The sequence below is a fragment of the Lycium barbarum genome, chromosome 2 (assembly GCF_019175385.1).
Source record: "Lycium barbarum isolate Lr01 chromosome 2, ASM1917538v2, whole genome shotgun sequence".
NCBI classification, from domain to species: Eukaryota; Viridiplantae; Streptophyta; class Magnoliopsida; order Solanales; family Solanaceae; genus Lycium; species Lycium barbarum.
Window position 1 is genome coordinate 8446479 of NC_083338.1, and position 27995 is coordinate 8474473.

Here is a 27995-nt window from a genome sequence, read left to right on the forward strand (position 1 = left end):
GACCCAAAGGGGATCGTCACACGTATGAAGCCTTATATGGTAGAAAGGACAGATCTCCGATCGGTTGGTTCGATGTGGGTGAAACAAATTTTATCGGACCTGATATGATCCAGCAAGCAGTCGATAAGGTAAAACTCATTCGGGAACGGTTATTAGCAGCTCAGAGTCGACAGAAATCATATGCAGATAAACGACGTCGACCGTTAGAGTTCCAGGTTGGTGACTGGGTATTTCTGAAAGTGTCACCTATGAAAGGTGTGATGAGATTCGGCAGAAAAGGAAAGCTCAGGCCGCGGTATATTGGGCCTTATCAGATTATTCGAAAGATAGGCGAGGTTGCCTACGAGCTAGACTTACCGTCCGATCTGGAGGTAGTACATCCGGTATTTCATGTGTCAATGCTCCGTAAATGTATTGGGGATCCTTCCAGAGTATTCCCCATAGAGGATATTCAGGTAACGGAGGAATTATCTTATGAAGAACAACCTATAGCTATTCTGGATCGTCAGGTGAGGAGACTACGCACCAAAGATGTACCCTCTGTTAAGGTCTTGTGGCGAAATAATAATAGAGAAAAAATGACCTGGGAAGCGGAGGACGAGATGAAGAAGAAGTACCCTCACCTGTTTCCTCTGCCTTCAGGTAATCTAAATTCCGTGTTTGGTTATGTTGATTACTGAATGATTTATATATGTTGCCATATAAAGAACCTCCCCCAAAATGTTTATAAGACCTATAAGGCTAATTTAACATTCGAGGACGAATGTTCTAAAGGGGGGGAGAATGTTATACCCCGTATTTTCGCATGCTCAGAAAAATTCGAAATAATTTTGACTTGTAAAAAATAAGGCCATAATTTGATCTCTATTTGAAATATGTGTGTTGTCTATGAAATGTTGATATGAAAATATCGAGGAAGGCTACAAGAAAGGCCTCTTGGCCGAATTGAAAGAAAAATAAATAAATTGTGGAGCCTTAATCCTTGGGTTGAAATCTATCTCTTTTGAATTCCTATTAAGTTGGAAACCCTCTTCAAGGTGATACAAAGTTGGAAGCAAAAGAGTACTTTTTTTACAAAGAGGAGAATTTGGAAAAAGGTAAGAATTCCACTCCTTTCTTATGGAAATTTATATTGTTATAGTGAATAGAATTTAATGAAAAATATGGAGATGTGGTGTGTGGTGTGTGAGCCGTGTGTGTGTGGGGGGGGGGGGGGGGGGGTTGTGGCCGTGTGGTGCCCTTTTTGTGAAGGGAGATGAATTGAGTTTGTTTAGTATGTTAAATTATGTTGTTGTGACCTTGTGATGTGAATGAAGATTTATGGTTCTAGTTAGCATGAAAAATTTGTTGTTGAGTTGTGGTCGGAAAGTATGTGATGTTACTATAGATTATGAAATTATGGAAATGGAATTGTTAAAGAGTAATTGTGGTTGTTGTTGATGAAATGGGAAGATGAAAAAAAATGTGTTGTGAATGTTGTGTCGAAGGTTGGAGATTCCGGATGAATTCTAGTCTTGGTGGGATTTTTTGTATATTTTGTACAATGGTATGAAATGCCTTGAAATGCTTTTGAATGATCTTGAATTGGTAATGAATGTGTATGTGTCGATATTGGCTTGAAAAATTCGTAGTTAAATTGAATGTCGATGAATTATGTTGAAAGGAAGGTTACTAGTGTTGGAACGCATTTTAGATTGGTCTTTGATGTTATTGGTTTGGTTGTTGGTATTGTTGGTATGGTTGTTGATAAATTTGGCCGAGTTTAATTCTCGGGGATGTTGAATTTACAGGAGAGGTGCTGCCGAAATTTCGGTAGACAAATACTAATTAGAATTAAAAATTCTAAGTACTAGTAGCTATTTTTTTGGAAAATTGATAACATTATTGTAAATATTGGAGAGCCCGAGACCTGAGTCGGGATTTGTTGGCAAGCGATCGAGATTTGGTAGTGAGCGATCGATGTATGTAAGGCTTAGCGTTCTTCCTTTTTGGCATGACCCTTATGAAGTAAATGAATAATATATATATATATATATATGTATGTATGTATGTATGTATGTATGTTCCAAAGAAAATTCTACTCTTAGAGCCACTAGGATGGCCTATGTCTTTGATTTCCATGAACTATTTCATATGACTTGTCACATACTTATGATGTTTGAAATATTAGTCGGTACGCTTCCGGATATGGTTTGGAAAATATTTGCTATGGCCAAAGTTTGGATATGTATATTCTAGAGATGTGCATATGATTTTAAGGCTCCATTTGAAGTACTGTATAAGGTTGTTTGAAAGCTTCTTAAAAATAAATGATACTTAATTTTCAAGAAAATGACCTATGAAGTGATTTCGAAAGTTTGGTAATTTAAAAGCTCGCAGCATTTGTATAATGATTCCGATGGACTCTATACTTACTTTGAGCCTTCTGCTATCAGTATATATATTTATTCGTCGAGCCTTGGAATTTATTTACGTGTATGCATATGGTTTCCGCACTACTCCGCTCGTGCCTATTACTATGATATCGTTCACCGGGTCCCGGGCCGGTTTTGTGATCGTGCGCACTATGTGATATTCGGCAGTATGATGTGTTACGGTTCCCGAGGCCTCGCCATAGGGTCGGGTTCCGCTTATATACGGCGTTATGATGTGATATGATATATGACATGTTTTGGTGTTGTGATGCGTTATGATGATATGATATGTTCGCGGTTTGTACGGAGATCTGAAACTTTCTGGAGTATGATGTATTGTGGCGCCAGCGTCGGAGTGGCGACCACGTTCCTGAGCCGTATGCACGATTTTTATTTGCATGATATATATATGTGTGTCTTCTGCACAGATTTTGATATATTCTTCGATATCCATATTCTGCACTCCTTACTTTGGTTATGATTCTGACTTCAGTATTTCATGCTTTACATACTCAGTACATATTTCGTACTGACCCCCTTTCTCCGGGGGCTGCGTTTCATGCCCGCAGGTACGGACGTTCATTTTGGAGACCCCCCAGTATAGGATAAATACTCTGCCACTTGGATCACTCCTTTTGATTCGGAGCTTATATTTTTGGTACATATCTTCTGTTATACCCATTCTGTATATATGACTATTTGGGTACGGCGGGGCCCTGTGCCGTCATATGTTTTGTCATGTTTTGTAGAGGCCTGTAGTCATGTACGTGGGTCATGGGTCATGTTTGTCCGTGTGTGATTATGATCTGCGTCTTAATGCGGTCCCGTTTACTATTATGGCCAAATGGCCCATCTGTTTGTATATGTGCGTATATCTGGGCGATGTCTATTCCGCCAGTCTACAGGGTTTGATATGGTGCTTCTCTACGGGCAACCGCTTAAGACAATATTTGCTTCCAGTATCTGCTTTAATTAATGTATGCTAAGTTTGATTCAGTGTGGGATGCGATCATCCGGCATGTAAGTTTGTTTGGGTGTCCAAGTAGGGCACCAGTCGCGGCCCACGGGGCTGGGTCGTGACACATCTGACCCAAATTTCAGTGAAATTTACAAACTTAACTTACGACGCCCTTTGTCGACTTTCGTATTACAACTCGTTTGACTTCCAAACTTAACAAGAGACGATTATACAATTCAAATACTTCATATCATTACTTGCTTACCATGTGGAGCACTCCTAATCTCACCCAAAAATTACAAGTTATCGTATTTCTAACTTGCCGAATTTTAACGAAACTCATGCTTCTTTGATTCATTCACCCTCCAAATCTTCCGCCACTTACTAATATTATTTATACTCTTGTAATCATTTTTATTAATAAACTCAATCCCTTTTATCCTCAACATAATTTCTTTTTGAACTTACGTCGGCTAACTCATGATGCGACTTTAACGTGCGAAAATCCGGAGTATACGTATAAAGGCACAGGCAGCCTTGTCAATAGACAGATTAGGTTGTGTAGGTCTAAAACATTTTTTAAATGTTCTTTGTGGATGAGTTAATACAAAATTGGGAAGTGATTCTGGTAAACGTGTGTCTTGTGTTATGCTTCATTGCCTAAAAATATTTTAAGGGGTCGTTTGGTAAAAGGTATAAGCTGGGATATCGCAGCACTAATTTTTATATCATGTTTGGTACAAGGTCTAAATTAGTGCTGGGATAAATTTATACCTTGTACCAAACATGGTATAAAAATTAATGCTGAGATATCCCAGCTTATACCTTCTTATCCCAATAGATGGGATAAATTAGTCCCGAGATTATAATCCCGAGATAATTTCGACTATCTACCAAACGACCCCTAAGTGTCAAACAAGTGTCAAAGGAAAGAGTGAAGGCTGTCATTGTGAGTGACTGCCCGGTGTCACTGACGAAAAAAATTGGCCAAGGCTGTGTCATTCCGAGCAGTCAAGATCACAGATTAGCTTGGTGCCCGTCAAACATATTTAGCAGCGACATCAACTTTATAAACTAAATGCAATTTCTGAGCCTTCACGGTATCATGTAAACTGCTAAAAACGTTCACTACTTAATACTCATTATTGATCTGCGAATCTTGTCTCGACTTTTATAAATCTGACAACCTCATTTCATTTGTGAACAAGTTAAGATCAGATAAGACACTAAATCTTTGAAATTCTAGGTTAAACAGAACACACATAGGCTCAATGCACTACTTTTTCCTACTTAACTATTCCCCAATTGGCAGTAATCTTCCAAAACACTATTTATATTTTATAGACTCCCTTCGAACAATTACCGCCAGCCCAATATCGGACACAAAACATTCATAAACTCACAGTAACAAGCACACTCTTACCATACTTCATAGATAATCCAATGGCATAACCAATCAGAATTCATGTTGTCTAAATGCCAAACTTAGATCTACTAAGTTTAGAAACTAACACCAAAGAGTCATACAACTAGAAGGTGATCCAAATTACAGCATTCATCTACTAAAAACATAGGTCAGTATCATGGAGAGACATCGCGGTCTGGATCCCTCGAGTAGCGAGCATCATCAGGGCTCCTGCTACGGCTTCTACTGGGGCTCCTCACCGGAGAACGATCCCCAACGGGAGTTCTACTGCGGCTCCTTGGACCACCATCATATGGTGAACGCTCTCTGACCGGAGTTTGACTGCGACTCCTCGACCCATTGTATGGTGGAGGAGAAAGTTCACGCGCTGGGGAACGCGAATATGATCTCTCACGACTGTATCTTTTGTCTTCAGGTGAAAGAGACCTGCAAAGTGAAGGGTAAATAATCACCAACTGCAAAATAGCCTTTGTTCAAAATGGAACATTAGTAAGAATTTCGAAGGAGCAAAATTCCAAGTTTCAATCAGCCAGTCAGTCAAATATGATCTTCTAAAACGTCAGATTAAGCTCCTAAAGATCCACATGCAATTAAACAGGTTGAACTTAATTTCACAAGCAAAAAAAGGATAAAGATAAATACAAACCAGAGGCAACATGCTTTATCAGCTAAAATGAATCAGAAGATACAAATACACACAAACCGTGTTCCAAACACCTAGCTGAATGCGAACACAAGTCATTAAATAAATCAAGAGCATGTAAGATAAAACTTAAAAAAGTAATCTTTGTCTACCTTGAGTAGTGCCTTCTCTTGGGAGAGTAGTAGCCACGGCTGCGTGATCGTGCATAGCGTGAAGGTGGAGATCGGGAATATCGAGGGGGACTCCGCCTCCGATCATAGCTATAGCTACGGCTACTCCTACCACTGTAAGAAAAACAAATTAAATGGATAAACATCCAAATGCAGAACAATCACCCAATCACATATTCACATCTACTGATCGAATCACATATTCACATCTAATATCATTCAAAATTTGTTTAAAATATGCAGGAACGTTAAACTCATTGGCAAATGATATAGGAAACAGGAAATGTGAAGGTGAAGATTATTGTATAGCAACAATCTAGACTACTTGATATCTTGTTTTCGAACATCATGATCAGCACCAAACTTTGAATACTGACATGAAAGACAAAACAAACAACAACAACAACAACAACCCAGTGAAATCCCACAACGTGGGGTCTGGGGAGGGTAGGGTGTACGCAGACCTTACTCCTACCAAGGTAGGATGGCTGTTTCCGAGAGACCCTCGACTCAATAAAAACATAAAAAGAGGTCAGATACGGCTAAGAGATTCAAAGCGATATGGAAATGAAGTAACGCAAGCGACACAGATAACATAGAATAATCAAAGCACAAAAAATAACAGATAATAGCATAAATTAGAGCACAAGAAATTATACTACGATAATGCGACTATTAATAAGGCAGGGTAATGAGACTATCTACTAGCCTTCTACCCTAATATGGGTCCTCCAAACCCTCCTATCTAAGGTCATGTCCTCGGTAAGCTGTAACTGCGCCATGTCGTGTCTAATTACCTCTCCCCAATACTTCTTTGGCCTACCCCTACCTCGTCTGAAACCATCCATGGCAAGAAAACCAATATTCAAGCAGTTGTACCCCTGACTATTCAAGACAGAATTTAAATGAACTACTATGATGTAAGCAAATGAAATAGAAAGTAGTACCTTCCACTACGCTCCCTGGCTCTCATTTCAGTTGGCTTTTTCCTGTTCTCCTCTGCAAAAACCACAGTGAGTTGCCGACCTTGGAAACCCTGTCCATCCATCTGATACTTAGCTTCTGCAGCATCAGCGGGATCCACAAACTGGACAAATCCAAAGCCACGCGGTTCACTACAAAAAAGAGGTGGGAACACATGAACAGAGTTAGAAAATTAGATATCTTTTAAAAGTATAATATAATATGGAGTTCGGCAGACGACCACTCTAGCTACAGTCCTCTGGGGACTGTTTAAAAAGTAAGACCTAATCATAAAATAAGTCTGATAAAGTCTTAAATTCCACAATTTTCAAGCATCAGTGAACTTCCGCCTCACCCCAAAAGGCACGCCCAAGAACAGAATATCAGGACCTCTACACTAAGAGAGATGCAACAAAGAAAGTAAAGAACTAGCCTGCAGAGTAAGAAGAGTTTCAAACAGCCCCAAAACAACATAAGTACAAATAATCCCACTAAAATATAATGTCTTCATAAGCACATAAGCAAGCACATGGCTGCTGACCTTGAATGTATCAGTTTAAAGATGACTTGAAGTTCTTATGACTTGAAGTTCTTCAAGACTTGACATCTTGAAATCTTCACATTGTATTCAAATCCAATTTCCTTCAAATCTTCACTACCATTAACTTTCACCTTCAACTCTTATTACTTGAATGATGTCAAGAGAACTCTTACTACTTGACTGAAGTCTTCAAGACTCTTAGTTTCGCTGCTAAATTTCACAATTTAATAAAGAACAGCCCAATTTGTAATAAGAAAAAGAATAACCATTAAATTTCAAATTTAAAAAAAAAATTATGGTATCACCAAAATCAATTTAGGCAAAAACTTTTAAGGGGGAAAAGGTACAAAACAGTGTGTGCTTGACGAAATAAAATCTTAAGTATTATTTTTTTGGCAGACATCTGGCAGAGAGGGGGGGTTGTTATGCTTTCCACTCTGTTTTTCTTTCTTCTTCCTTTTGAGGTGGAAGAATTGAGCAGATGAACAATCACATGCAAAACAAGCTCACCCAGTGTAATAGTCCCTCGGCAAATAAATATCCTTGACAGGGCCAAATTGCCCAAACGGCCTTCTGAGGTCTTCTGGCCTGCACGAAAGCAGCAAACTGTGTGGAATACCGATTTACACAAGTACAAGAATATATGTAATGTAATACAATGAAGGAAAGTAGCATAATCAGATTAATAAGCCTTATATTGATTGAATCTCCTCAATAAGAAGTTTTAACAGCTGTTTCTGTTATACGAACGATTTGACATCTTACCCCTCCCCAAAGGACATCATCTGAGAATTTTCTATAAAAGTATTATGTTTACGTGATCCATTACAAACATGAAATCACTTTAAGAACTGATATAGCTATTCAGTCCTGGATTGGCCCAAAAATACATGCACACTTCAAGACCAACATATCAAATATTTGAAGGATACTAGTTATTGCATACCGACAATCATGGCGAAGGTTTCGAACTAAAAGACTAGTAGGAGCATCTCTGCTACGACCACCATAGCGACCCCTGGGGCTCGGGCTCCTTCCTCTCCTGCCATAACCTCTAGGTGGTGATGGGCTGTAACTTCTCCTCCTCATTGTACCAGAATCAAAATGACCTGTCCACAGAACAGAAAGAGTTGAGGAAAAACTTATATAAACATAAAAGCCACAACTAAATCAACCAATACATAAATTATAACGTTAGATAGCACAAAGGAGAAATCATATAAGAGGAAACAAAATTAGAGTGGATGGAAAGAGAATGATCAGCTAGAGCTAATACATGATAACATGCTATCATATCAGCAATCACTCGTATGAAGCTCATCATATCATTCTCAATCACAAATGCAAAAACCAAAAAAGAGTCAACACAAAGGAAATAGATACAAGCAATGAAACAATATTAGAGCGGATGGCAAGAAAATGATCTGCTAGAGCTAATACATGATAACATGCTGTTATATCAGCAATCACTCGTCTGAAGTTCATCACATCATTCTCAATCACAAATGCAAAAACCCAAAAAGAGCCAACACAAAGGAAATCGATACGAGAAAAGAAACAATATTAGAGTGGATGAAAAGAAAATGATCAGCTAGAGCTAATACATGATAAATGCTATCACATCAGCAATCACTTGTATGAAGTTCATCATATCATTCTCAATCCACAAGTGATAAAACCCAAAAAGAAATCAACTTCTCTCAAAGACATTCATCAGCTCATCAAACTCAATTATGTATGTGCATAAAGGCAGGAAGAGTCGACACTGGATAAAATTTTATGAATAACACAAGGGAAAGTTCAATCAATGGAAAAAGGGATTGACATTCCAATTAGAAAAACAAAAAAAAAAGTGTTGATAGAAAAAGAAGCCAAAATGCCTTCAGGCTTTATAAGGTATAGAAGATCTATCTTTGGGGTAGTGCGCCAACATGCAAAAAACTACCTTTTGATCATTAGGAGGATAAAATGTCAAAGGTAAAAGTATGAAGACAATGCAATTTATTTTTGAAGTTCTATGTGTGTGTATGTTTATAAGGAAGATCGACCAGTCATTGCTGCACGTCAGCCAAATGCAATAACAAGTCTAGTCAAGACGCAGGAAGAACCAATTCAAGGCACCATAGAGAATGATCAGCTAGAGCTAATACATGATAATCTGCCATCATATCAGCTATCAAACTTGTATAACACTCATCATTTCATTCTCCACAATCTAAGTTACTCAGACTCTTCGAATGTGTTGTTGCACCAATGTCGGATCATCCAAAAATACATTACCTTTGAAGGATCCGACACGCACCTGATGACAACATTTTAGGAGAGTCCGAGTAACATAGTCCACAATAATGAATGGTTCAAAATGTGGTAGGTAAACACAAGTGAAAAGATTTCAGTTATTAAGCCATATTCAACAAGTAGGTAATTCAAGAAAAACATTTCAAAACCCAAAATCAAAATATAAACCATATATTAATAAACACACACAGATATAATTCAAGAAGAACGATCAGCCAGTACGAATACATGATAAATGGCATCATACAGCAGTCATGACAGTACACTGTTCGTCATTTCGTTCTCTTCCGCATAAATAATAAATAGTTAATATTTTGGATTTAAAAAAAATCGGAAGCTCAAGGACAGTTTGAATCTAAAACATACTAAAGACGTGCAAAAGAAGACCAAAAAAGCAAATGGTCAAATCCCTACAAAATTAAATTAAGACCAAAATAAAACAATATGGGTAGTTGCTGCAGAAGTGATCAGACAGTACGAATACAATAAAAGCTGCTGTCATCTCAGCATTCCATGTTATAATAATCATCACATCCTTCTCCAACACCCATCAAAAAAATTAAAAAAAAAAAATATATATATATATATATATATATATATATATCAAAATGACTCACCAAAGAAGGTCCATATATAGCAAATACAATCAACAAAAAAGAACACATAAGATAGATTTAGTCCTTCCCATTCAGATAATCCCAGCATAAAACCCAATCTTTCCACTACTTAAACTCTAAAAATAAATTTCAGTGCAGACCCCCACACCACAAAGCAAATTAAACCAAAGCAAAGCCAGAAAGTTAGAAATATTGACACCCTAAACTGTTCAAGAAAAAGAAATTGTAATTTTATGTGATATTTCTGTGACCTTAAATCATTTCATTAAGGGTAAAAGGGAAAGTTTTGAATTAAATTATTTCTAAATATAGAAATGTATCACTCTCTCGGGGAAAGACTAAAAAGGAAAATGCATCGCATAAATTGGGACAAAGGGAGCAATACCTAACAATAATTTCCAACATTAGACACACCACACTAACTAAGCATTTGACTTAATCTATTAATAGAACCTTCCAGAAAACCCCAAACTTTCACCATTAAAGATTTTAACAAAAACCCACATCACAAAACAAATATTAGAACCAAAACCTAAAAAGAACAAGCATATAATTAGGTGTTTAGGCAATTTCAGTTCTCAAGATATTCATGTAGAAACCCTAACTTTCAACCATCCAAAAAACTAACAAACAATATTAACAAAGATAACTGGAAGAAGCAATAAATATGAGATTTAAGCTGATTTTTATGTACCTATAAAGAAAGAACAAGCTGATTTTTGAAGTATAGATTCAATAAAAACCTTAACTTTCAACCATCAAAAAACTAAGAACCAATTTTAACACATACCCAGATTACAAAAAATCATTATAAGCAAAACCCAAAAAAATTAAAAATAAAAGTAACTGAAAACCCTAAAAAATCAAGATTCAAAGAACCAACAATAATTTTCACAAACTTTAACTAGAAAAAGCAACTAATATGAGATTTGAGCTGATTTTTTTATACCAATAAAGAAATAACAAACTGATTTGAAGTATATATTCAAATAAAAACAAAACAAAAAAAATTAACCATAGATTAAATAAAAACCTTAACTTTCAACCATCCAAAAAACCAACAACTTAACCCATACACACATTACAAACAATCATTATAAGCAAACCCCTAATAAATAAAAGCTAATAAACAATTTTGACACGTTACAAACAATCATTATAAGCAAAAAAAAAAATACAAAGTAATTGAAAACCCTAAAAAAATCAAGATTCAAAGAACCCACAATAGTTTTTCACAAAAACTAACTAGAATAAGCAATAAATATGAGATTTGAGAGAATTTTTTTTATACCTATAAAGAAAGAACAAGCAAAAAATAAAAGAAAAATGCAAAGGAATTGAAAACCCTAAAAAATCAAGATTCAAAGAACCCACAATAGATATTCAAAAAACATTAACTATGAGATTTGAAAGAATTAATTAATTTATACCTATGAAAGAAAGAACAAGATGACGGCGAATAGAGACAAGTTTAGGGCAAATGGAGATTACAATTGAAGGGAAAACGGGTGGGTATATATTCTTGTCTGATTTTCTCTTTATGGTCTCCAAATTGGGTGAAAATCATTTTTGTAACCCCCAAAGTTATGATTATGTGTAACTCCAACCTCCCATTTATACAAAATGTTTTTGTTTTCCTCACTCTCTCTCTCTCTTTTTTTTTTTCTTGCTTTATCTATATATAATAATATATCTATCTATCTACGTATATTAAAAGTACGAATAATTTTCTAATCCTATAAATTTTGGATGAATTAGTAATCAGATTTTTGAAGTTAAATAAAAGAGTAAAGGCTCAAAAACACACTTCAACTATCACTTTTTTTGTGTGTTTCATACCTAAACTATCCGAAGTGAGCAAAACACACATAAATTAATACTACATAGTTAGCAAAACACACCTGGACTTATATACTATGGTGCGTGTACTGCTCTCTTTTTTTGTTTAAAAATAGTGTCGGGTGGCACTCCACGTGGATAAATAATTCCACTGTGGCAGAAGTTAATTCCACATGTATAAATAAAGGTTAAAAGTTAAAGGGGTAATATATTTGGGTAAAATTAGAAATCACCGGTCATAGTAAGAAATTTGTAATATTTACATCGGATATTCTCTTCTTCTCCGACTGTGATCTCATCTCTGCTGTGGTTGTTGTCTTGCTTTCCCCCATTAAGCTTCAATTTCATCGTGGATTCCATATTAGTTGCTGATTTTCTTAAAAAAAAAGAAAAGTTAGGGTTCTTCGTGTCACAAAATATTGGGGATTTTGTATAAAAATTTAGGGTTTTGTGATTCGTCTCTTCTGAAAAGAGTTGAAAGTAGAAATAGACTACATACAGGTATTCTTTCTTCACCCAGGAATTTCTTTATTTTTAAATTAGGGCTGAATCTGAATTTTACTTGAGAACTAACTTTCTCCTATTTTTATCATTTATGTTAAAAAAAGTCAGGGCTTTATAAGGATTTTGATACAGTTTTTATGATAGTTGGCTTATTAAACTTTGCACATATCTATTGTTCCAGGAAAATGACCGACAAATACATAAATTTAAGGTTTCATATTGGTGGTATACTTGTGAGTGAGTTAGGGCCTGTTTATATTAGGGGATGAAATTGAAGATGAATTTGGGTTGTCTAGTAAAGAGAAAGATGATGTAAAAGATATTGTGCATAGTGTTTTTGAAGACAATGAAAATATTAACCTTTCTGATGATGAGAATGGTTATGGAAATGATGTTCATGAAGAGCTAAACATAGTTAAGGCAGATTTGAAAGCATATGTGAAGAAAAAAATGGAGCCAAGAAAGAAAAAAGTTGCTGAGTGTTTTCTGGGAGAAGTTGGCATAGATCCAGGTTTTCAAGATATTGACATACCCAAGAAAAATCTGACTGGTAAGCTATTAGATGATGAGCCTTTTTATGACAGTTCAGATGCGGACAGCTTTGAGAGTGAAAGTGATGGGGAAGCAGATGTTGAAAAAACTGGTATTTTAAAAGCAAGGAAGAAGGACAAAAGGGTCTCATATAATCCAACATGGAAACAAGTCGTGTGGCAACTAGATATGGTCTTTGGGGACGTGGAAAAATTCAGAAAAGCAATCAGTAGGTATGCAATTGAGAGAGGTTGTCAACTAGATAAGATCCATAATGATCAAAAAAAAGTTAAGAGTTAAATGGAAAACTGGTGAATGTCCTTGGCTACTTTATACTAGCAAAGACTAAATCTCCCGATTTCATTATAAGAACCTATAATCCAAGACACAAGTGCTATAAGACCAACACTAATACAATGTGCAACTATAAGTATTTGGCTAAGTACTATAGAAATAGGATTATTTCTCAACCTTGCATAAAGAGGTGGGAAATACAAGATTTGGTTAGGGAAGATATGGGGTTATATGTTGGTAAGTTTGTGTGTTTGAAGGCCAGGAAAATGGTGTTGAAAAAGGTAATGAGTGATCATATTGCTGAGTTTAGTAGAATCTATGACTACAGAGATGTGCTTCTTGAATCAAATCCAGGAAGCACTTGTGTGGTAAAGGTGACAGATTGTGATAATGGAAAAAAACTCTTCCACTCTTTCTATATTTGTTTTTCAACTTTGAAAAAAGGATTTATTGAGGGTTGTAAAAAGTGTATTGAGTTAGATGGTTGCTTCTTGAAGGGGATATCTCAGGGCCAATTGCTTGTTGCTATTGCAAAGGATGGAAATAATTAGATGTCCCCAATAGCTTGGGCTGTAGTTGGAACTGAAAGTAAAGATACTTGGACTTGGTTTCCGAGGATTTTGAAATTTGATTTGGATGTTAATGATGAAGGAGCAGGATAAACAATCATAAGTGACATGCAAAAGGTATGATTCTCAAACTGGTTTTAGCTATATTTTTGCTACTGTTAATTGTTTTAGTTTATGTTTTCATGTCTTTTTAGCTTCTATTTTTAGGTCTCTTTAACTACTATTTTAGTTGTAATAACACTGAAAATGATTTTGTTTTACTTTTTCCTAGTTTGTTATATTAGTGTTATTTTCTTATAATAACACTGGAAATGATTTTGTTTTACTTACTGTTTAGACAAACTGATATTAGCTTTGCGAGAACAAGGCTACAAAGATGGCGAAAATATGGTTGGAGCACCGTATGATTTTCATTATGGTTTAGCTGCAGAAGGTCATCCAAGTCATATTGGTTCCAAATACCTCAATGATCTGAAAGGACTCATAGAACATAACATTTGCTCTTTTTAGGTGTTATTTTAGCTAATGTCAGTTTTTTTTTTTTTTGCTGGTTTTAGCTGCTGTTTAGGTGTTGTTTCTAGCTAAATTCAGCTTCTTTTTTGGCTCTTGTTAGTTGCTGTTTTTAGCTAATTTCAACATTTTTTTTTTGCTCTGTTTAGGTGCTGTTTTAGCGGTTCTTTTTAGCTAATTTCAGTTTTTTGGTTGGTTTTAGCTGCTTTTTAGGTGTTGTTTTTCAGCAGTTTGTAGCAAATTTCAACTTCTTTTCTTGCTCTGTTTAGGTGCTGTTTTAGCTAATTTCAATTTTTCATTTTTTTTTCTTGCTGGTTTTAGCTAATTTTAGCTTCTTCTTTTTGCTCTTTTTAGCTGTTGTTTAGGTGTTGTTTTAGCTGCTGTTTTTAGGTAATTTCATTTTTTTTTGCTGGTTTTAGCTGCTATTTAGGTGTTGTTTTTAGCTAATTTCAATTTCTTTTTTTGCTCTTTTTAGCTGTTGTTTTCAGCTGTTTCTAGCTAATTTCAGCTTTTATTTTTGCTCTTTTTAGCTGCTGTTTTAGCTGAAATAATTTCAGCTCCTTTTTAGCTAATTTCAGCTCTTAGTTTTGTTGTTTTAGCATCTGATTTTGAGCTGTTTTTCAAGGATTAAATCCAGTTGTTCAAGAGTTACTTCCAGAATGTGAATGTTTGCAAGGCATATACTTGCAAGATGGTCACAAGATTGGAAGGGTATTGAAACAAGAAAAAATTTTGGGCTTGTGCCAGATCAACATTTGAAGCTCAACTCAGGAGGAACTTGGACAAATTAGCACTATTAGGTGAAGGTATTTCTAACAGCTTAGCAAGCTCTAATCCTGAAAGATGGTCCAAAGCAATGTTCAAGACAACTTCAAAATGTGACAGTGTGGATAACAATATGGCTGAAAGCTTCAATGCTTGGGTGTTGGGTACTAGGCACAAGACTATTATCAGTATGCTTGAACAGATTAGGACAAAGGTAATGAATAGGTTCACCAAGGTGGCAGCATTTGCAGATAGCTGGACCTATGACATTCCCCATTGGCAATGTCGGTATTAAATACAAATGTGGAGATGTCAACTAGGGTGGACATTAAGTGGAATGGTGATATTGGATATGAAGTGAAGGATGGTCGATGTAAACATGTGGTTAACCTAATTCAGGGAACTTGTACTTGCAGAATTTGGGTACTGAAAAGGATTCCTTGTGCACATGTAATAGCAGCCATGCATCACGATGAAGCCAATCCCTTTGACGCAGTTTCTACATAGTACAGAAAAGAGACCTACCTGAGAGCTTATGAAAATTTCTTACAACCAATAACCAATATAGAGATGTGGCCTGAGACATCAAATCCAAAAGTTGAGCTACCTCCTTTTAGGAAAATGCCCAGAAGGCCTTCAAAAAAGAGAAAGAAGGAGCTTGGAGAGGTATCAAATTGTGGAAAGCTTTCAAAGAGGGGAAAAATCACGAGGTGCTCAGTTTGTAGGCCAACAAATCACAATATAAGACCATGTCCAAACAAACCTCCCGCCACTTCAAAGGTACATTATATATCTATTAATGTTTATTTATAGCATATTAACATCTTTAACAGTTTCAACTTATTTTTTGCAAAGGGAGTAGCTACATCACAAGTATCCACCAGTGTAAAAAAATCAAGGGCGCACATAGAAAAAGATGCTACAAGCAACGGTGGTAAAGGAAGTCCCAAGCAGCAATCTATTCGTCTCAGCCCTCTCAAGCAGTGCAACAATCTCAATCCTCTCAACCATCTCAAGCAACAGTGAAAAGTGGTAGTGGTAGTGGAAGTAAAAAAGGTACAAACAATACATTTAAGAGGCCAAGAGTAGTGGTCCATGGCGTGTTTGTGAGCAAAAACGGCTTTACTTGTGCTGAGGTAAGAACAAGGAACATTAGTAAATTTATCTCCTTAATGACACCTCTTTAAAATAGTTTAACATTTCTTTTATTACTTCGCAGCAAGGATGACCTACCAGTAGGGTAATCAAAAGTGGAGCACAAGAGAAATTGATAAGTTCAGCAGTTGTGACTGGTGATCTTGGTTATGCACCAAGTAAAGGTCTCAAACAGAATGGAAACAAGGCAATCACAGGAAGGCAACTTCAACATAAAAGTGTATCGCTTAGGTATATGAAAACCAAGTCACAAGCTTCACCACAAAGTGCAACAAAAGCTGGAGGTGTTTAGGAAAGACTTAACTGATCTTTGTTGCGGTTCGAACTACTTTAACTAGAAGTGTTTAGGAAAGACGAGACTGATTTTTTGTTGTGGTTCAAACTATTTTTAAGTTATGTATTTTGATTGTGAATATGGTAGTACTGATTTTTGGTCATGTATGGTGACTGATTTGCAGCCCAAATAGTTATTGTATGGTGACTGCTTTTTGACTAGTAGTTATTGAATGGTGTTGTTTAACATTCAGTTCAGTTCTTTAAGTGAATGTTGTTTTTAATGTATGATTATTGTTGTGTTATGTGAGAACAACAAAAGGAGGAAGTTTTGTTGGTGAATAGAGATAAGATTGAGGTACAAGAAATTAAAATAGCTTGAGAGGAAGCTATGAAGATTCTTTCGTATGAATAGTTCTGTTCAAATAGTCTAGTGTGTGTATTAAAATAGTTGTTGTTGTACTTCTTGAAATGAGGATTACGGTGCGAGACCAAAGGTTTTAGAATAAATTTATGGAGTTTTCACAAATGTTGCTAAGAGCCTGTTTGGATGGGCTTATGCCTATAAGCTGCAAATAACTTATAAGCTAAAAAAAATAAGTTGGGGTAGTCTAACTTATTTTTTTTTGGCTTATAAGCTGTTTTCAGCTTATAAGCTGTTTTAGATAAGTTAAGTCAAATGGACCCAATTATTTTTTTGAGCTTAATTTAAGCACAAAATGACTTTAAGCTGGCCAGCCAAACACTCAAAAAAGCTGAAAACAGCTTATAAGCAACTTATAAACAATTTATAAGCCAATCCAAACGGGCTCTAAGACTTAAACAGTCTTAATTGTTGCTAATGCAAGTATGGTTCAATTAGAATTTGTCACTATTTTGGAGATGACACCTCTATTACTTCCCAAGCTAAACTATAAGCCAATATGTTTCTTCTTAACATAGGCATTTTCTGTCTTTGATAATTCTTTCATGGAGAACGATTTGCACAGATTACACAAACAAATTACACAAAATACCATTCCATATTACATTCACCAATTTCATATTACACAAAAATATTCAAACTTGCACAAGGCTCCCTAGCATTTGAACAACAACAACAAAATACATTAAAACATACACTAATAAACAACAACATCTTCAAATTTTTCTTCTTCTTCAATTCATCCTCAAGTTCCTTCTTATCCCTTTTCAAGCCAAGAATAACAGCCTTTGCTTGGGCTGGGAATGTATCATCATACCAACCAAAGAATCCACAAGCAACACGACCAGTAATCTGAAAAAAATTAAATCACACCATTTAACCGGATGATTAATGGAAAAAACATATAGGTTAATGTATAGTAATTTGAAAGATGATTACCCTATAATTCAGGCATCCATAAAAACGTCTCCCAGATGATTATTCATTGCTATAGGTTTTGACAAAATGCTCGAAAATTTTATTCAAGGAGGATACCATCTTTGTAATAAATCTGGGTTCTATTGTTTTTTGAGATAATTTTTAGGTTAATTATTGTCTTTATGTTTCCAGTTTCTAGTACTACTTTCTCTATTGTAATGTGTTCTTAAGAAAATTGTAATGTGTTTTTAATGTTGATTCTCTGTCATTAATGCGTAATCGTACTCCGTTTAGTTCTCTAGAAAATTGTAATGCGTAATATTCCTTAATGTTGATTCTCTCTAATGCGTACTATGCCGTTCCAGTAGAAATTATTTTCTTTCAGAGTTTTTGGCAGGTTGATTTAAGGCCGTCGATTGGATTTTGATCCAACGGCGGACATGTAGGCTAGGGAAAACACCTCATCGTATAATATTTCCTTTGGATAATGACAAGAATGTAAGGGTTGTTTAAAAAATAGAGAGTTAAATTAGTAATTGAAGCCAAACAGAAACATGAAAAAGTCATGATTAAAGAATCACAGAGAGACGTGGAAGAAAGGAAGTACTATTATAGCTGAATTTGTGCACTATACGTGGCTTGTAAAAGTTATTTGTGGCACACGTGGCAACTCACGTAGGATTACCACTTTACCCTTAAAAGTTTATGAAATCCCCAAGGTATCCCTATTCGTACCCCAAACTCCCGTTTCTAATATTTTCTAAAACAAAAACCAGTTGCATAGTATAATGCCAATCACATTTTGAGAAGAATCTAACAAAAACAACATAAATTGCCTTTTTTCAGGTGAAGAATAAAATACTAGTATGACTTTAGCACGATAACTTTTTGTCTTGGAGCACTTATCGGGCTATGCTGGGATTGGGTAAATAGGTTGAGAGCTCTCATGGAAAAGTTGGGCCATATTGCATATGGCCCGAAGATTTAGTGCTAAGCCCAATACCAATAGTTAGATGATTTACAAAAATAGCCTTAGAGATATGTGGTTTTAAACTTTTAGTCCGGGCTCCCTCATGACAAAACTTCAAGTTTTGATTTTACGAGGTATCAAAAGCTCAAGATCACCCACCTTCAAAGTCATTGGGTGTAATTCTTGTACCTACTACAAATGTTTTGAGCATTTAGGGTGGACTTCTTTTGACCTGTCACCTCGTTGGGACTATTCTATCCAGATGTCCTTTTGAGGTCACTATTTAGATTTTATCCCTATTTCTACGAATTATGTAAATATAACTCTGAAAAAATTACCAACACAACCAAGACTGACTCTTGCGCATATAGCTGAAGCTTATAAACACAAGACATTAGACTATTGTCTAACATTGCAATAACTTAAAAAAAATTAGATCTGTCGTCTATCTTTTTTCGTAAGATTCAATTTCCTCAAAAGAGACCGTGATCTAAAAGATCCATCAATTAAAAAAAAAAAAGCCATTTACTAAACAATTGTCACACAAAAGGAAAAACAACTAAAAATTACAGCCCAGTTGCCTGACACGTTAGCAAAATGAAATTACAAGCCCGCAAATATTGGGCCAGGCACAATCCATTTGTGAAAAATTCATGAAAATCATAAACTGATCAGCTTATGCTTGGCATGATAAATTACTTCGTAATGTCTTGTAAATCTACTTCATAAATGTCACTAAAGGCTACTCTTAGTACAATTCCACTCTAACACAAGCAATTACCACAAAATTTGCTATTACAAGATCAAAATTTAGTACGACTCTCGGTTCGCTCATATGTCCATTTCAAAGTCAGGCGCATACTCTGAGAAACAAACTAGCATCTCTTCGCGTAACATTTGTGTTTCCAACCGAATTTGTTTTACTGTACCACTTAAAAGCAAGCATTCTGATAATTGTCCAAGCTCTCATTGTACTGCTGTCTGTCTTGCACCGGTATCATCATGCTCAACCTAGGAGATAAAAACAAAAACAAAAGTGATTTTTTTTAAACAAAGACAGACTTAAGTGTGTAAAGCAATACGCATTAGGAAACAGATTATGCATTATTAATGTTTACCTCCACGAGCACTTTCGCCTTTTTCTTTGCTTTGGCACTCGGATCATCTTTCTCGGCTCTTCTTCTAGCTAAAGCAGAATCTTTTCTACCGCTCTTCCGATGAACTGCAACAGCCTCTTCTTCGTCATCATCATCATCTTCGTCGTCCATTCCTGGTGGAGTGATTCAGACATCAAACAAAGTATATATAAAGCATAAACAAGGATTAACATTATAGTTAAAAGACACAAGAATCTAATTGATAACCAGTTCACAACTATGGATTTAATCCATTGGGACATGAATAAATGCTTCAACCGAGATAAAAATGTGTATCAGCCACAATACACCGGAAGGATGTGACTGATACAGATTTGCAACTTCTACTTCAAAAGCTGAAAACTTCATTCCGGTGCAAGCTAGTACTCTTTTTCATCTTCAAATACTTTTTTCGACTTCAACGCCTACATACATGATGACAGTGTGTCCCATGCCTGTTGAGATTGCCAATGGAATAGATGCCTTGAGAAGAAACTATTTCTGCCAAGAAAAGTCTGACAAAGGAAATTCCATTTGGTGAAATTGGACATTCTGTTGAATAGCAAGAAAGATGGAGGGCTAGGCATATGCAATCTTAAAGCTCAGAACCAGAGCCTGCTCAGCAAGTGGAATTGGAGAATGGCATCAGGACAGAGATCCCTATGGAAAGAGGTGATCAAAGGAAATTATGGAGAGGAAAACAGTTGGACTACAAACATGGTGACCAGCCCCTATGGTCAGTGTGTGGAGAACCATCAACCTTTGGCCAATCACTCATAGCAGATCAAACTATCAAGCTGGAAATGAAAAGAAAATCTCTTTCTGGAATGACTGGTGGGTTGGACAATCTTCTTTGAAACAGTCCTTCCCAGACATTTGTGCTCTCTGTCAGCAGCAACAACAACCTTAGAAGAAATGTGGTCAGAGCAAGGATGGAATTTTAGCTTCAGAAGACTCTTAAATGACTGGGATATTGGTAGAACGGCAGAATTTCTGAACATCGTAGAGCAATTCAGGGCTGTCTACTAGTGAAGATTGTATGGTGTGGCAAAAGGATAGCAACGGCTTATTTTCTGTCAAGTCAGCGTATAAAGTTCTCAATAGATCAAATTTTGTGATAGAGGTTGGCCCTGGAAACTGATATGGAAAGTCAAGATTCCTCACAACGTGGCTTGCTTTGTTTGGTTACTGGCAAAAAACAGAGTCCTTACTCAGGACAATTTAGCAAAGAAGGGTTATCATTTATGCTCAAGATGTCTCGTATGTGGTGAGAAAGCAGAGACAATCAATCATCTCTTTTTACATTGTAAATGGGCAGACCAACTTGGAGAATTTCCATCAACCTGAGGGGGATTAGTTGGGTGATGCCACCAGTCTTAACTGATGTTTTAATTAGTTGGAACAGAGAAGGAAGGCTATCCAATCAGAAAGAGAGGTGGAGAATTGTCCCTGCATGTATCTGGTGGACTTTATGGAAGGAAAGGAATCAAAGATGCTTTGAAGACAAAGAAAACTCTATCCAGAAGATAAAGATGGTGCCTAGATTACATTTAGTAAGCTTCTTGGTCTTCCTATTGTAATCCCTTTTGTGTTCTGGACACAAACACAACTTCTGTAAGTATCCTTTATTATAAATATATACTGTTTACCATTGTAAAAAAAAATGTATTGTCCAAATGCGTACTAAACATCACAAGAATACAAATGCATATTCTTTTACTTCCTGATGTTTAGGTAAACTATGAGAACTGTTAATTCTGAGTTAATTATGTGCATTGCGTCATCACTCAAAAGGATGATGTGTCCTTAATATATTACACTAATGAAACAGTGGGAAGGGGGGATGGGATGAGCAAAGGAGAGCACATCCATCTAGAAGTTTACCAGTATCATCATCCAAGCCATTGTCTCTAATTCCAAGACCATCAAAATCTTCCATATCATCTTCCTCTTCAAGATCTTCATAGCCTTCAACATATTCCACTTCAGGTTCCTGCTTATTTCAGACATTAACAGAAGAATGAATAAATTGACTCATCTTACTGTATCAACTAAAGTTAACCAATTTCCTTAGATAGGTTTCGCCAGAGAGGGTAGTTACAACACCCCACCCCAAAACCCCAAAAAACAACAGGGAGGGGGTTAGCAATCAAGAGAGGATGGAAAAACTAGGAAAAGACAAGGAAAATTTAGGAGAAAACATCACAAGGATTTTTAACCAAGACCTCCTCATCTTCTTCTTCGCTAGCCACTTGCAATGCTTCCCTGTCAAGAATCTCTTGATACTTCTGCTCGGGATAATTGTATATATCACCATACACTCCTTTTGAAAGGCGTTCTAGCAGTTCCTTCTCAATACTCTGCAGAATACAAATGGCATTACTTGTAAAGGAAATAGCCAGATGATCTAAAAAATAGAAGGAAGACAGCAAAACTACCATGAACAAAAAAGAAAGAATTATAAGCATAAACTCACTTTATCGAGAAGAGCCGCTTTTTCAGCCTTTTCCTGTCGACGAGATTCTCTTTTTGTTTCTTTTCTTGGTGTGGTCATTATCTTCTCCCTGAACACACAACAAATTAAAAGATATACTAGCTAGTACAGGAAAATGTGTTCAGTCAAACATTCATAAGCAAAAATCTATTTCCTAAGGTGGAGGTACCAAAAAATGGAAGTAAACAAGTCCCTTCTAGATAAAGTTGGGAGGAGAATTTATGACAGTTCTTGAGCTCAAAACACAAGTGGTACCGTTAATATTTTGGGTTTAAAGCAAGCTTTTCTGTAAGTACTGGTTTGAATTCGGAGGAAAATGAATGTTCTCCTACCAACACCTAATTGCACGGGAGATTTCGCCCCCTAAACAAGTCTCACACTACGCAGCTGTTAAAAGGTTCATTATCATATCAAATACTGAAAGGAAGAACATAGTGCTATTACAGCTATGGCGATTATGTAGTACATAAATCTGGATGGCAAGGAATAAAAGAATGCTCATGTCCTTGTCAGAAGCAATGACCAATTGACCAGTTAATTTGAACTATCTAAATGATGTCAATAGCAATAACTATGCAATTCAAAGAAACTTATCAGAGCAGATTCTTCCACGGATGATTAGCTGCATAAACGCACCATGGGTAAAAATTGCAGCTAAACTTTTCTAACTTGATAAGCTGGGATAGTTATGATTCCGCATACACTGGGTATGTCCTTATCCCATATCGCAGGCCATTGGTATAGACGTGTAGTAATACGAAGATGTAATAAATAAAGGTTCTTTGATGAAGCAGCACATCCCCGCCCTTTTTTATCAAAGCAGCACACTGTCTTTCTCTCCTGGCTTGTTAGATGAACATCTAACTACAAGTTCATTCCAGCTTTTGCTCATTAACAAGCCAGAACATTACTTGTTTTATATTCATTCTTCTGGAAAAAGGGTGAGAGAATGTGAAACGGAATGAAGGGACAGATTGATAAAACAAACGAGAATCTATAACTTTCAAGCATGCACCTTTAATCTCCTCTATAGTAATGCTCAAGGCCGTAAAAAAAGGTAAACTTAAGACAATAAATCACCAATAATATACACATTTTAAGAGTGTAGGAGAAAAGTTTAACTTTAGACCAGATTTCTTAGAAGGGAGGTCGAACCTTGTTTTCAAAGCAAGCTTCCTCATTCTTATTCGCATCTGAGTCATTTTTGTTAATCGTTGTTTTGCCTTGTGCACAAGAAACTTTGGCCAGTACATCTGTGGTAGTTGAGAGAGAGAGAGAGAGAGAGAGAGAGAGAACGAGGAAGGCAGAGAAGTTATTGCTTTGAAGAACAATAGGTATACAATGGTAAGTGAAAAACAAGTTAATTTCATTACCAAATGTTTATCAATGATTTCAAGAGCCTTTTCATAATTTCTTGGCAATTTAACTCTTTCCCAAAGTTTGTTTGGCATGTGAGCCCTTTCTATTGTTTTCATGTACAGATAGAACACTCCTGCATAGCGTGGATAAAAATATCAGGTAATAAGCAAAGCACACCAACTAGAGTTCATCAGAGGATCCAAACGAAAGTTCTAGTTCCTCCGATAGAGTCACTCTACCAAAGTGCATGATTAGAAATTTTCAATCCTTAAGATAAGCAGAGTACCGGTTTCCACTAAAAATATAGTAATTGAGAAAACTACCAAACCAGAAAGAAGCAGTCTTGGAGAACCTTCTGACAAACTAGACTAGATTCTTTAGACAGCTTCCTATAAATATCAGAACACTTAAGACGACCATATTAGCTTAATATCCCATCAACAAAAAGTTCAAGTTAACCTCATGATTTATAACTCAAAAGCCAGAAGAAAATGTTAAACCAATATAATCCAAGTATATAGTAATTCCTGTTTCTTTTTGAGATAAAGTATATGGTAATTCCTGTAGCAGCCAAGTTATTCATTAATGAGACTACATAAACACGTTTCCTATTACAACCAGCCGGACCTTTAACTCATACATCCTGAATGCCCTAGCATAGTAGCATTCCGATGAAAACTATTTTCTTAATTTTCACTAGCCTTTTCTTATTCCTTTTTTCCCTGAAACTTGAAAAAGCAGCTACCTTCTTGTGTGTGTTCTTTATTTAAAGAAAAACTGCAGCATCTTTATATCATTTCAACAGTGACAAGAAAATAAGCTGCAAATCAGTACCATCATGATCCCGAATGGTGGCGTACCGGCTATTAGCCAGAGGGCAAGAGCTACGGTTGCAAATCCCAGTTACATTATATGGGTTTCGACAAAATATCCCAGTCTCAATCCTGTGAATATTGCAACAAAAAGAAATCAAATAAAGACCTACAGTCAAACAAATGGTATACGAAATGAAACTCAAATTAAAAAGAACTCACTTGGCCATGAAGCTGCAATGCTTGTGTCTGATAACTTGCCATATAACCTCATCGTGCTGCATCTTTTCTCACTTTTAAACCTAGTTAGAGACAAATTTAAACTCAGGATAATAACAGCGGACAAATTCAAACCTAATTTCTTTAAGTAATATACAACATACACACTGTTTGAACATACAATTTCAGCAATGCTTAAGTATTCCTTCATTGGAATTACGTCAGTGATGCTATAACAGTACAATTTCGGATGTAAAATAAATACAGAAGCTAACTCAATTGGTACTTTACTAACAAAGTGATAATAACTCAATGCATTGATATGGATAGCAGAAGTGGTCACTTAGAGCCTGTTTGGATGGGCTTAAAATAAGCAGCTTATAAGCTGCTTTAGATAAGCTAAGCCAAATGGGCCCAATTATTTTTTTGAGCTTATTTTATGCACAAAATGACTTTAAGCTGGCCAACCAAACACTCAAAAAAGCTAAAAACAGCTTATAAGTAACTTATAAGCCAATCCAAACGGGCTCTTAACATAACTACTGTTAGAACTAGGGGTGAGCACCTGTTGGTTTGGTTATTAAGAAATTCAGTTCAGTTTTTGGTTTTTCATTTGGTGCACCAATAACCGAACCGAAATTACTTCGATTTTTTGCTAATTTGGTTAGGTTTGGTCGATTTGGGCCTGCCATATTGGGCTATTAATTTGGACTTTTTCCCCCACATAATAAGGTCTAGAAATTGATTGCACCCATATCAAACCTCGGTCAATATGTCACCTAATTATCTGGAGATAGTTACTCGCCTTATTTTAAATTTTCCCTACACCAAGGAACAAACATCTGAGTGCGTCAGGTCACAAATCTATTTGGAAACAACCTTAAAAATGGACCCGTTGCCCTTAACATAGTGCTGGTTTCCTGATTGCACATGTGTTCGCTGAAGCTGAGCAATGGGGTAAAATATCTACTCTATACCTTTCCTGCTAAGCTGCATATTACCTTCCTGTGCAACAATAAAGCTATATAGCAGCTGTGCAAAATTCAGCTGTAGCAGCCACGAAGTACATAGCAGCTATGCGAAATTCCTGGGTAAAAATAGAGCTGTAGCAGCCACGAAATACATAGCAGCTATGCGAAATTCCTGGGTAAAAATAGAGCTGTAGCAGCTAAAGCTAGCATTTGGCCATAGATTTTGGATCAGATTTTGAAAACTTACCTTCAAATATCTGTTTGGCCATGAAATTTAATGATATTTTGAAAATTTATCTTCAATTTTCAAGTTCCAAAAACTGGAACAGACCAGTTTTCGAGAGAAATTTCACTTCCACTCACAAAACTTTGAATTTTTCCCAAGTAGTATGCATGTCCAAACACAACTTCAAAAACTCAAATTTGCAAGTATCAAATTCCAACTTCAAATCTAAAGCCGAACGGGAGCTAAGGCATGGATGCTTATAGCCATGAAGTCTATAGTGATGAACTTTAAGATATTATTTCTACCTCATTTCCTTAAAAGCATTGTTCTTTACAGATCAAAATTTTCAGAAAACGTGATCAATTTCTTATATGGAACAATAAACATACATACGCTCAATCCTATAGGAGATAACATCACACTGTCAGTAAATAATAACTCTTAAATCATTACTCGAGAACAAAACAGAGCTACAGATAATACTTTTCTGCAATTTTTATTAAAGATAATTACTAACGAGGAATTTTCATAAAGCACTACAGTTTGCCTAATTATCATTCGGTAGTTAATGTTCAATTATTACCAGCTTATATCACTTGTATTCATTCGCTCTAAATGGCTGTATCAACGCATGTCACAGACGCCAATCTAGGATTTCTAGATAATGGGTGCACCACTAAAAAACAAAAACAAAAAAAAAGGAAAAAATGTATTTATCAGGAATTGATCCCTCGTGCCCTATAAATAACTCAACATCAGTGTTTTGGACGGCGCGTGGCGACAAGGGCTCGCCTTTTTGAAGTGTGGCGCCAATAAATACCAAAAAATTAAAATATATAATTGCATATGTAAATAATCAAAATCTCACTAGTAATAACATATTAGCAAATATTTCAATTCAAAAATTAAAAGTAGATAGTAGATACTAAAAGTCTAGAACTTGAATGAGTCAACAAAAGTTTATAACAAAAGTTAAACAATTATTGAACAGAAAAAACAGGAGCAAAACAGCCACTGCCTCACTGGTGCTGTTGAGAAAAAGAAAAACAGAGGAGAAAAAAAAAGAAAAAGAGAATAGAAGAAGGAAAAAAAAAAAAGCAGAGGTGGCCGGAAATAGAGGTACCTGAAAACCTTGAAGGAGAAGAGAGGAGGAGGCAAAAAAAAACCCTAGCTGCTGTTTTTCTTTTGAAAATAAGTTTCATTTAAGCCCTCTACTTCTTTTAATTGTTTTTTTTTTTTTAAAAGGACTGTCGCCTCGCCACAGCCATAAAAGGCAGTAGAGCCTCGCCACGCCTCTAGCCTTTGGCGAGCGAGATGGCGCTCGCCTTTCACAACACTGCTCAACATTCAACCCAAGTGCACCGTTTAGTTTTCTTGTTTCATGGGTGCCAGCAGATACTATCAATTTTAAAAAACCTATATACCAAAAATATCTAATTTTGCGGAGTGACTATGGGTTCATGTGCCCTAAAATTCACCTATAAAATATCATTTAACTAATAATACAACCATCAGCTGATTGAGCATGGGGTTTTCATTCTTAGGTTCGAAACCCCCTGCCTATAACAGCAAGACAGCAAGGGATTTGTCTTCTGGGTCAAGCTCGTGGCACGGGATAGTGCGGATTAACTCTTCAATGTGATTTGCGAGTTATTGCACAGGAGCTGAGTTTACTTGTGCGCATCCGAAGGGTAGCGGCTGCGGCTTCTCATGTCATAAAAAAAAAAAAAAAAAAAAGAGCTAGGCTTTGCACTTTCTGTAACCTTTGATTTAAAGTTATATACGCATTTGAACAACAACAAAAAAAAAAAAAAAACTATGAAGTTTACCTGAGTTACGACGAGGAAGATGAACTATTTGGAACCCTAGAAATATGAGTTATACTAATTGACTGAAAGTGAATAGAGAAAGTGTAAAGACTACAGAACTTGGCTTGGAAAAATAATAGACTTTGGGCTGTGGGTATTTTAATTGGGTTGGGCCAGAAGAAATTGCA

At 36.1% G+C, this 27995-nt stretch overlaps 2 protein-coding genes, 1 long non-coding RNA gene and 3 other non-coding genes across 6 annotated transcripts; 1 reads left to right on the forward strand and 5 right to left on the reverse strand.

Moving 5' to 3' along the window:
• Window positions 1-4771: 4771 nt before the first annotated feature.
• LOC132626063 (serine/arginine-rich SC35-like splicing factor SCL30A) lies at window positions 4772-11616 on the reverse strand. The gene is made up of 6 exons (XM_060340788.1): window positions 11461-11616; window positions 8062-8224; window positions 7626-7703; window positions 6559-6726; window positions 5594-5725; window positions 4772-5224 (listed from the first exon to the last, which is right to left on the reverse strand). The coding sequence occupies exons 2-6, from the start codon at window positions 8202-8204 to the stop codon at window positions 4954-4956; spliced, it is 792 nt and encodes a 263-aa protein (XP_060196771.1). The 5' UTR covers window positions 8205-8224; window positions 11461-11616; the 3' UTR covers window positions 4772-4953.
• On the reverse strand, window positions 8369-8446 carry LOC132629660 (small nucleolar RNA Z102/R77). Its single transcript, XR_009578420.1, has one exon. It is a non-coding gene; the product is annotated as a small nucleolar RNA Z102/R77 (small nucleolar RNA).
• Window positions 8697-8773, reverse strand: LOC132629661 (small nucleolar RNA Z102/R77). Its single transcript, XR_009578421.1, has one exon. It is a non-coding gene; the product is annotated as a small nucleolar RNA Z102/R77 (small nucleolar RNA).
• LOC132629659 (small nucleolar RNA Z102/R77) lies at window positions 9243-9322 on the reverse strand. The gene has a single exon (XR_009578419.1). It is a non-coding gene; the product is annotated as a small nucleolar RNA Z102/R77 (small nucleolar RNA).
• A 2552-nt stretch (window positions 11617-14168) lies between the features above and the next one.
• LOC132629293 (uncharacterized) lies at window positions 14169-16837 on the forward strand. Its single transcript, XR_009578166.1, has 3 exons — window positions 14169-15822; window positions 15898-16178; window positions 16262-16837. It is a non-coding gene; the product is annotated as an uncharacterized LOC132629293 (long non-coding RNA).
• A 2455-nt stretch (window positions 16838-19292) lies between these two features.
• LOC132626064 (uncharacterized) lies at window positions 19293-27962 on the reverse strand. The gene is made up of 10 exons (XM_060340790.1): window positions 27829-27962; window positions 24806-24885; window positions 24606-24715; window positions 23786-23904; window positions 23568-23665; window positions 22395-22482; window positions 22144-22278; window positions 21803-21911; window positions 19901-20052; window positions 19293-19793 (listed from the first exon to the last, which is right to left on the reverse strand). The coding sequence occupies exons 2-10, from the start codon at window positions 24865-24867 to the stop codon at window positions 19749-19751; spliced, it is 918 nt and encodes a 305-aa protein (XP_060196773.1). The 5' UTR covers window positions 24868-24885; window positions 27829-27962; the 3' UTR covers window positions 19293-19748.
• Window positions 27963-27995: the final 33 nt, after the last annotated feature.

Excerpts from the sequence above, each read along its gene's own strand:
- LOC132626063 (XM_060340788.1), bottom strand. The coding sequence starts at position 8,204 with ATGAGGAGGAGAAGTTACAGCCCATCACCACCTAGAGGTTATGGCAGG. Across the intron at positions 7,704-8,061 it reads AACCTTCGCCATGATTGTCG|GCCAGAAGACCTCAGAAGGC; the intron begins GTATGCAATAAC and ends GCTTTCGTGCAG. Across the intron at positions 5,225-5,593 it reads AAGAGAAGGCACTACTCAAG|GTCTCTTTCACCTGAAGACA; the intron begins GTAGACAAAGAT and ends TTCACTTTGCAG.
- LOC132626064 (XM_060340790.1), bottom strand. The coding sequence starts at position 24,867 with ATGCAGCACGATGAGGTTATATGGCAAGTTATCAGACACAAGCATTGC. Across the intron at positions 23,905-24,605 it reads CACCATTCGGGATCATGATG|GAGTGTTCTATCTGTACATG; the intron begins GTACTGATTTGC and ends CACGCTATGCAG. Across the intron at positions 20,053-21,802 it reads TGGCTTGGATGATGATACTG|GAATGGACGACGAAGATGAT; the intron begins GTAAACTTCTAG and ends TCACTCCACCAG.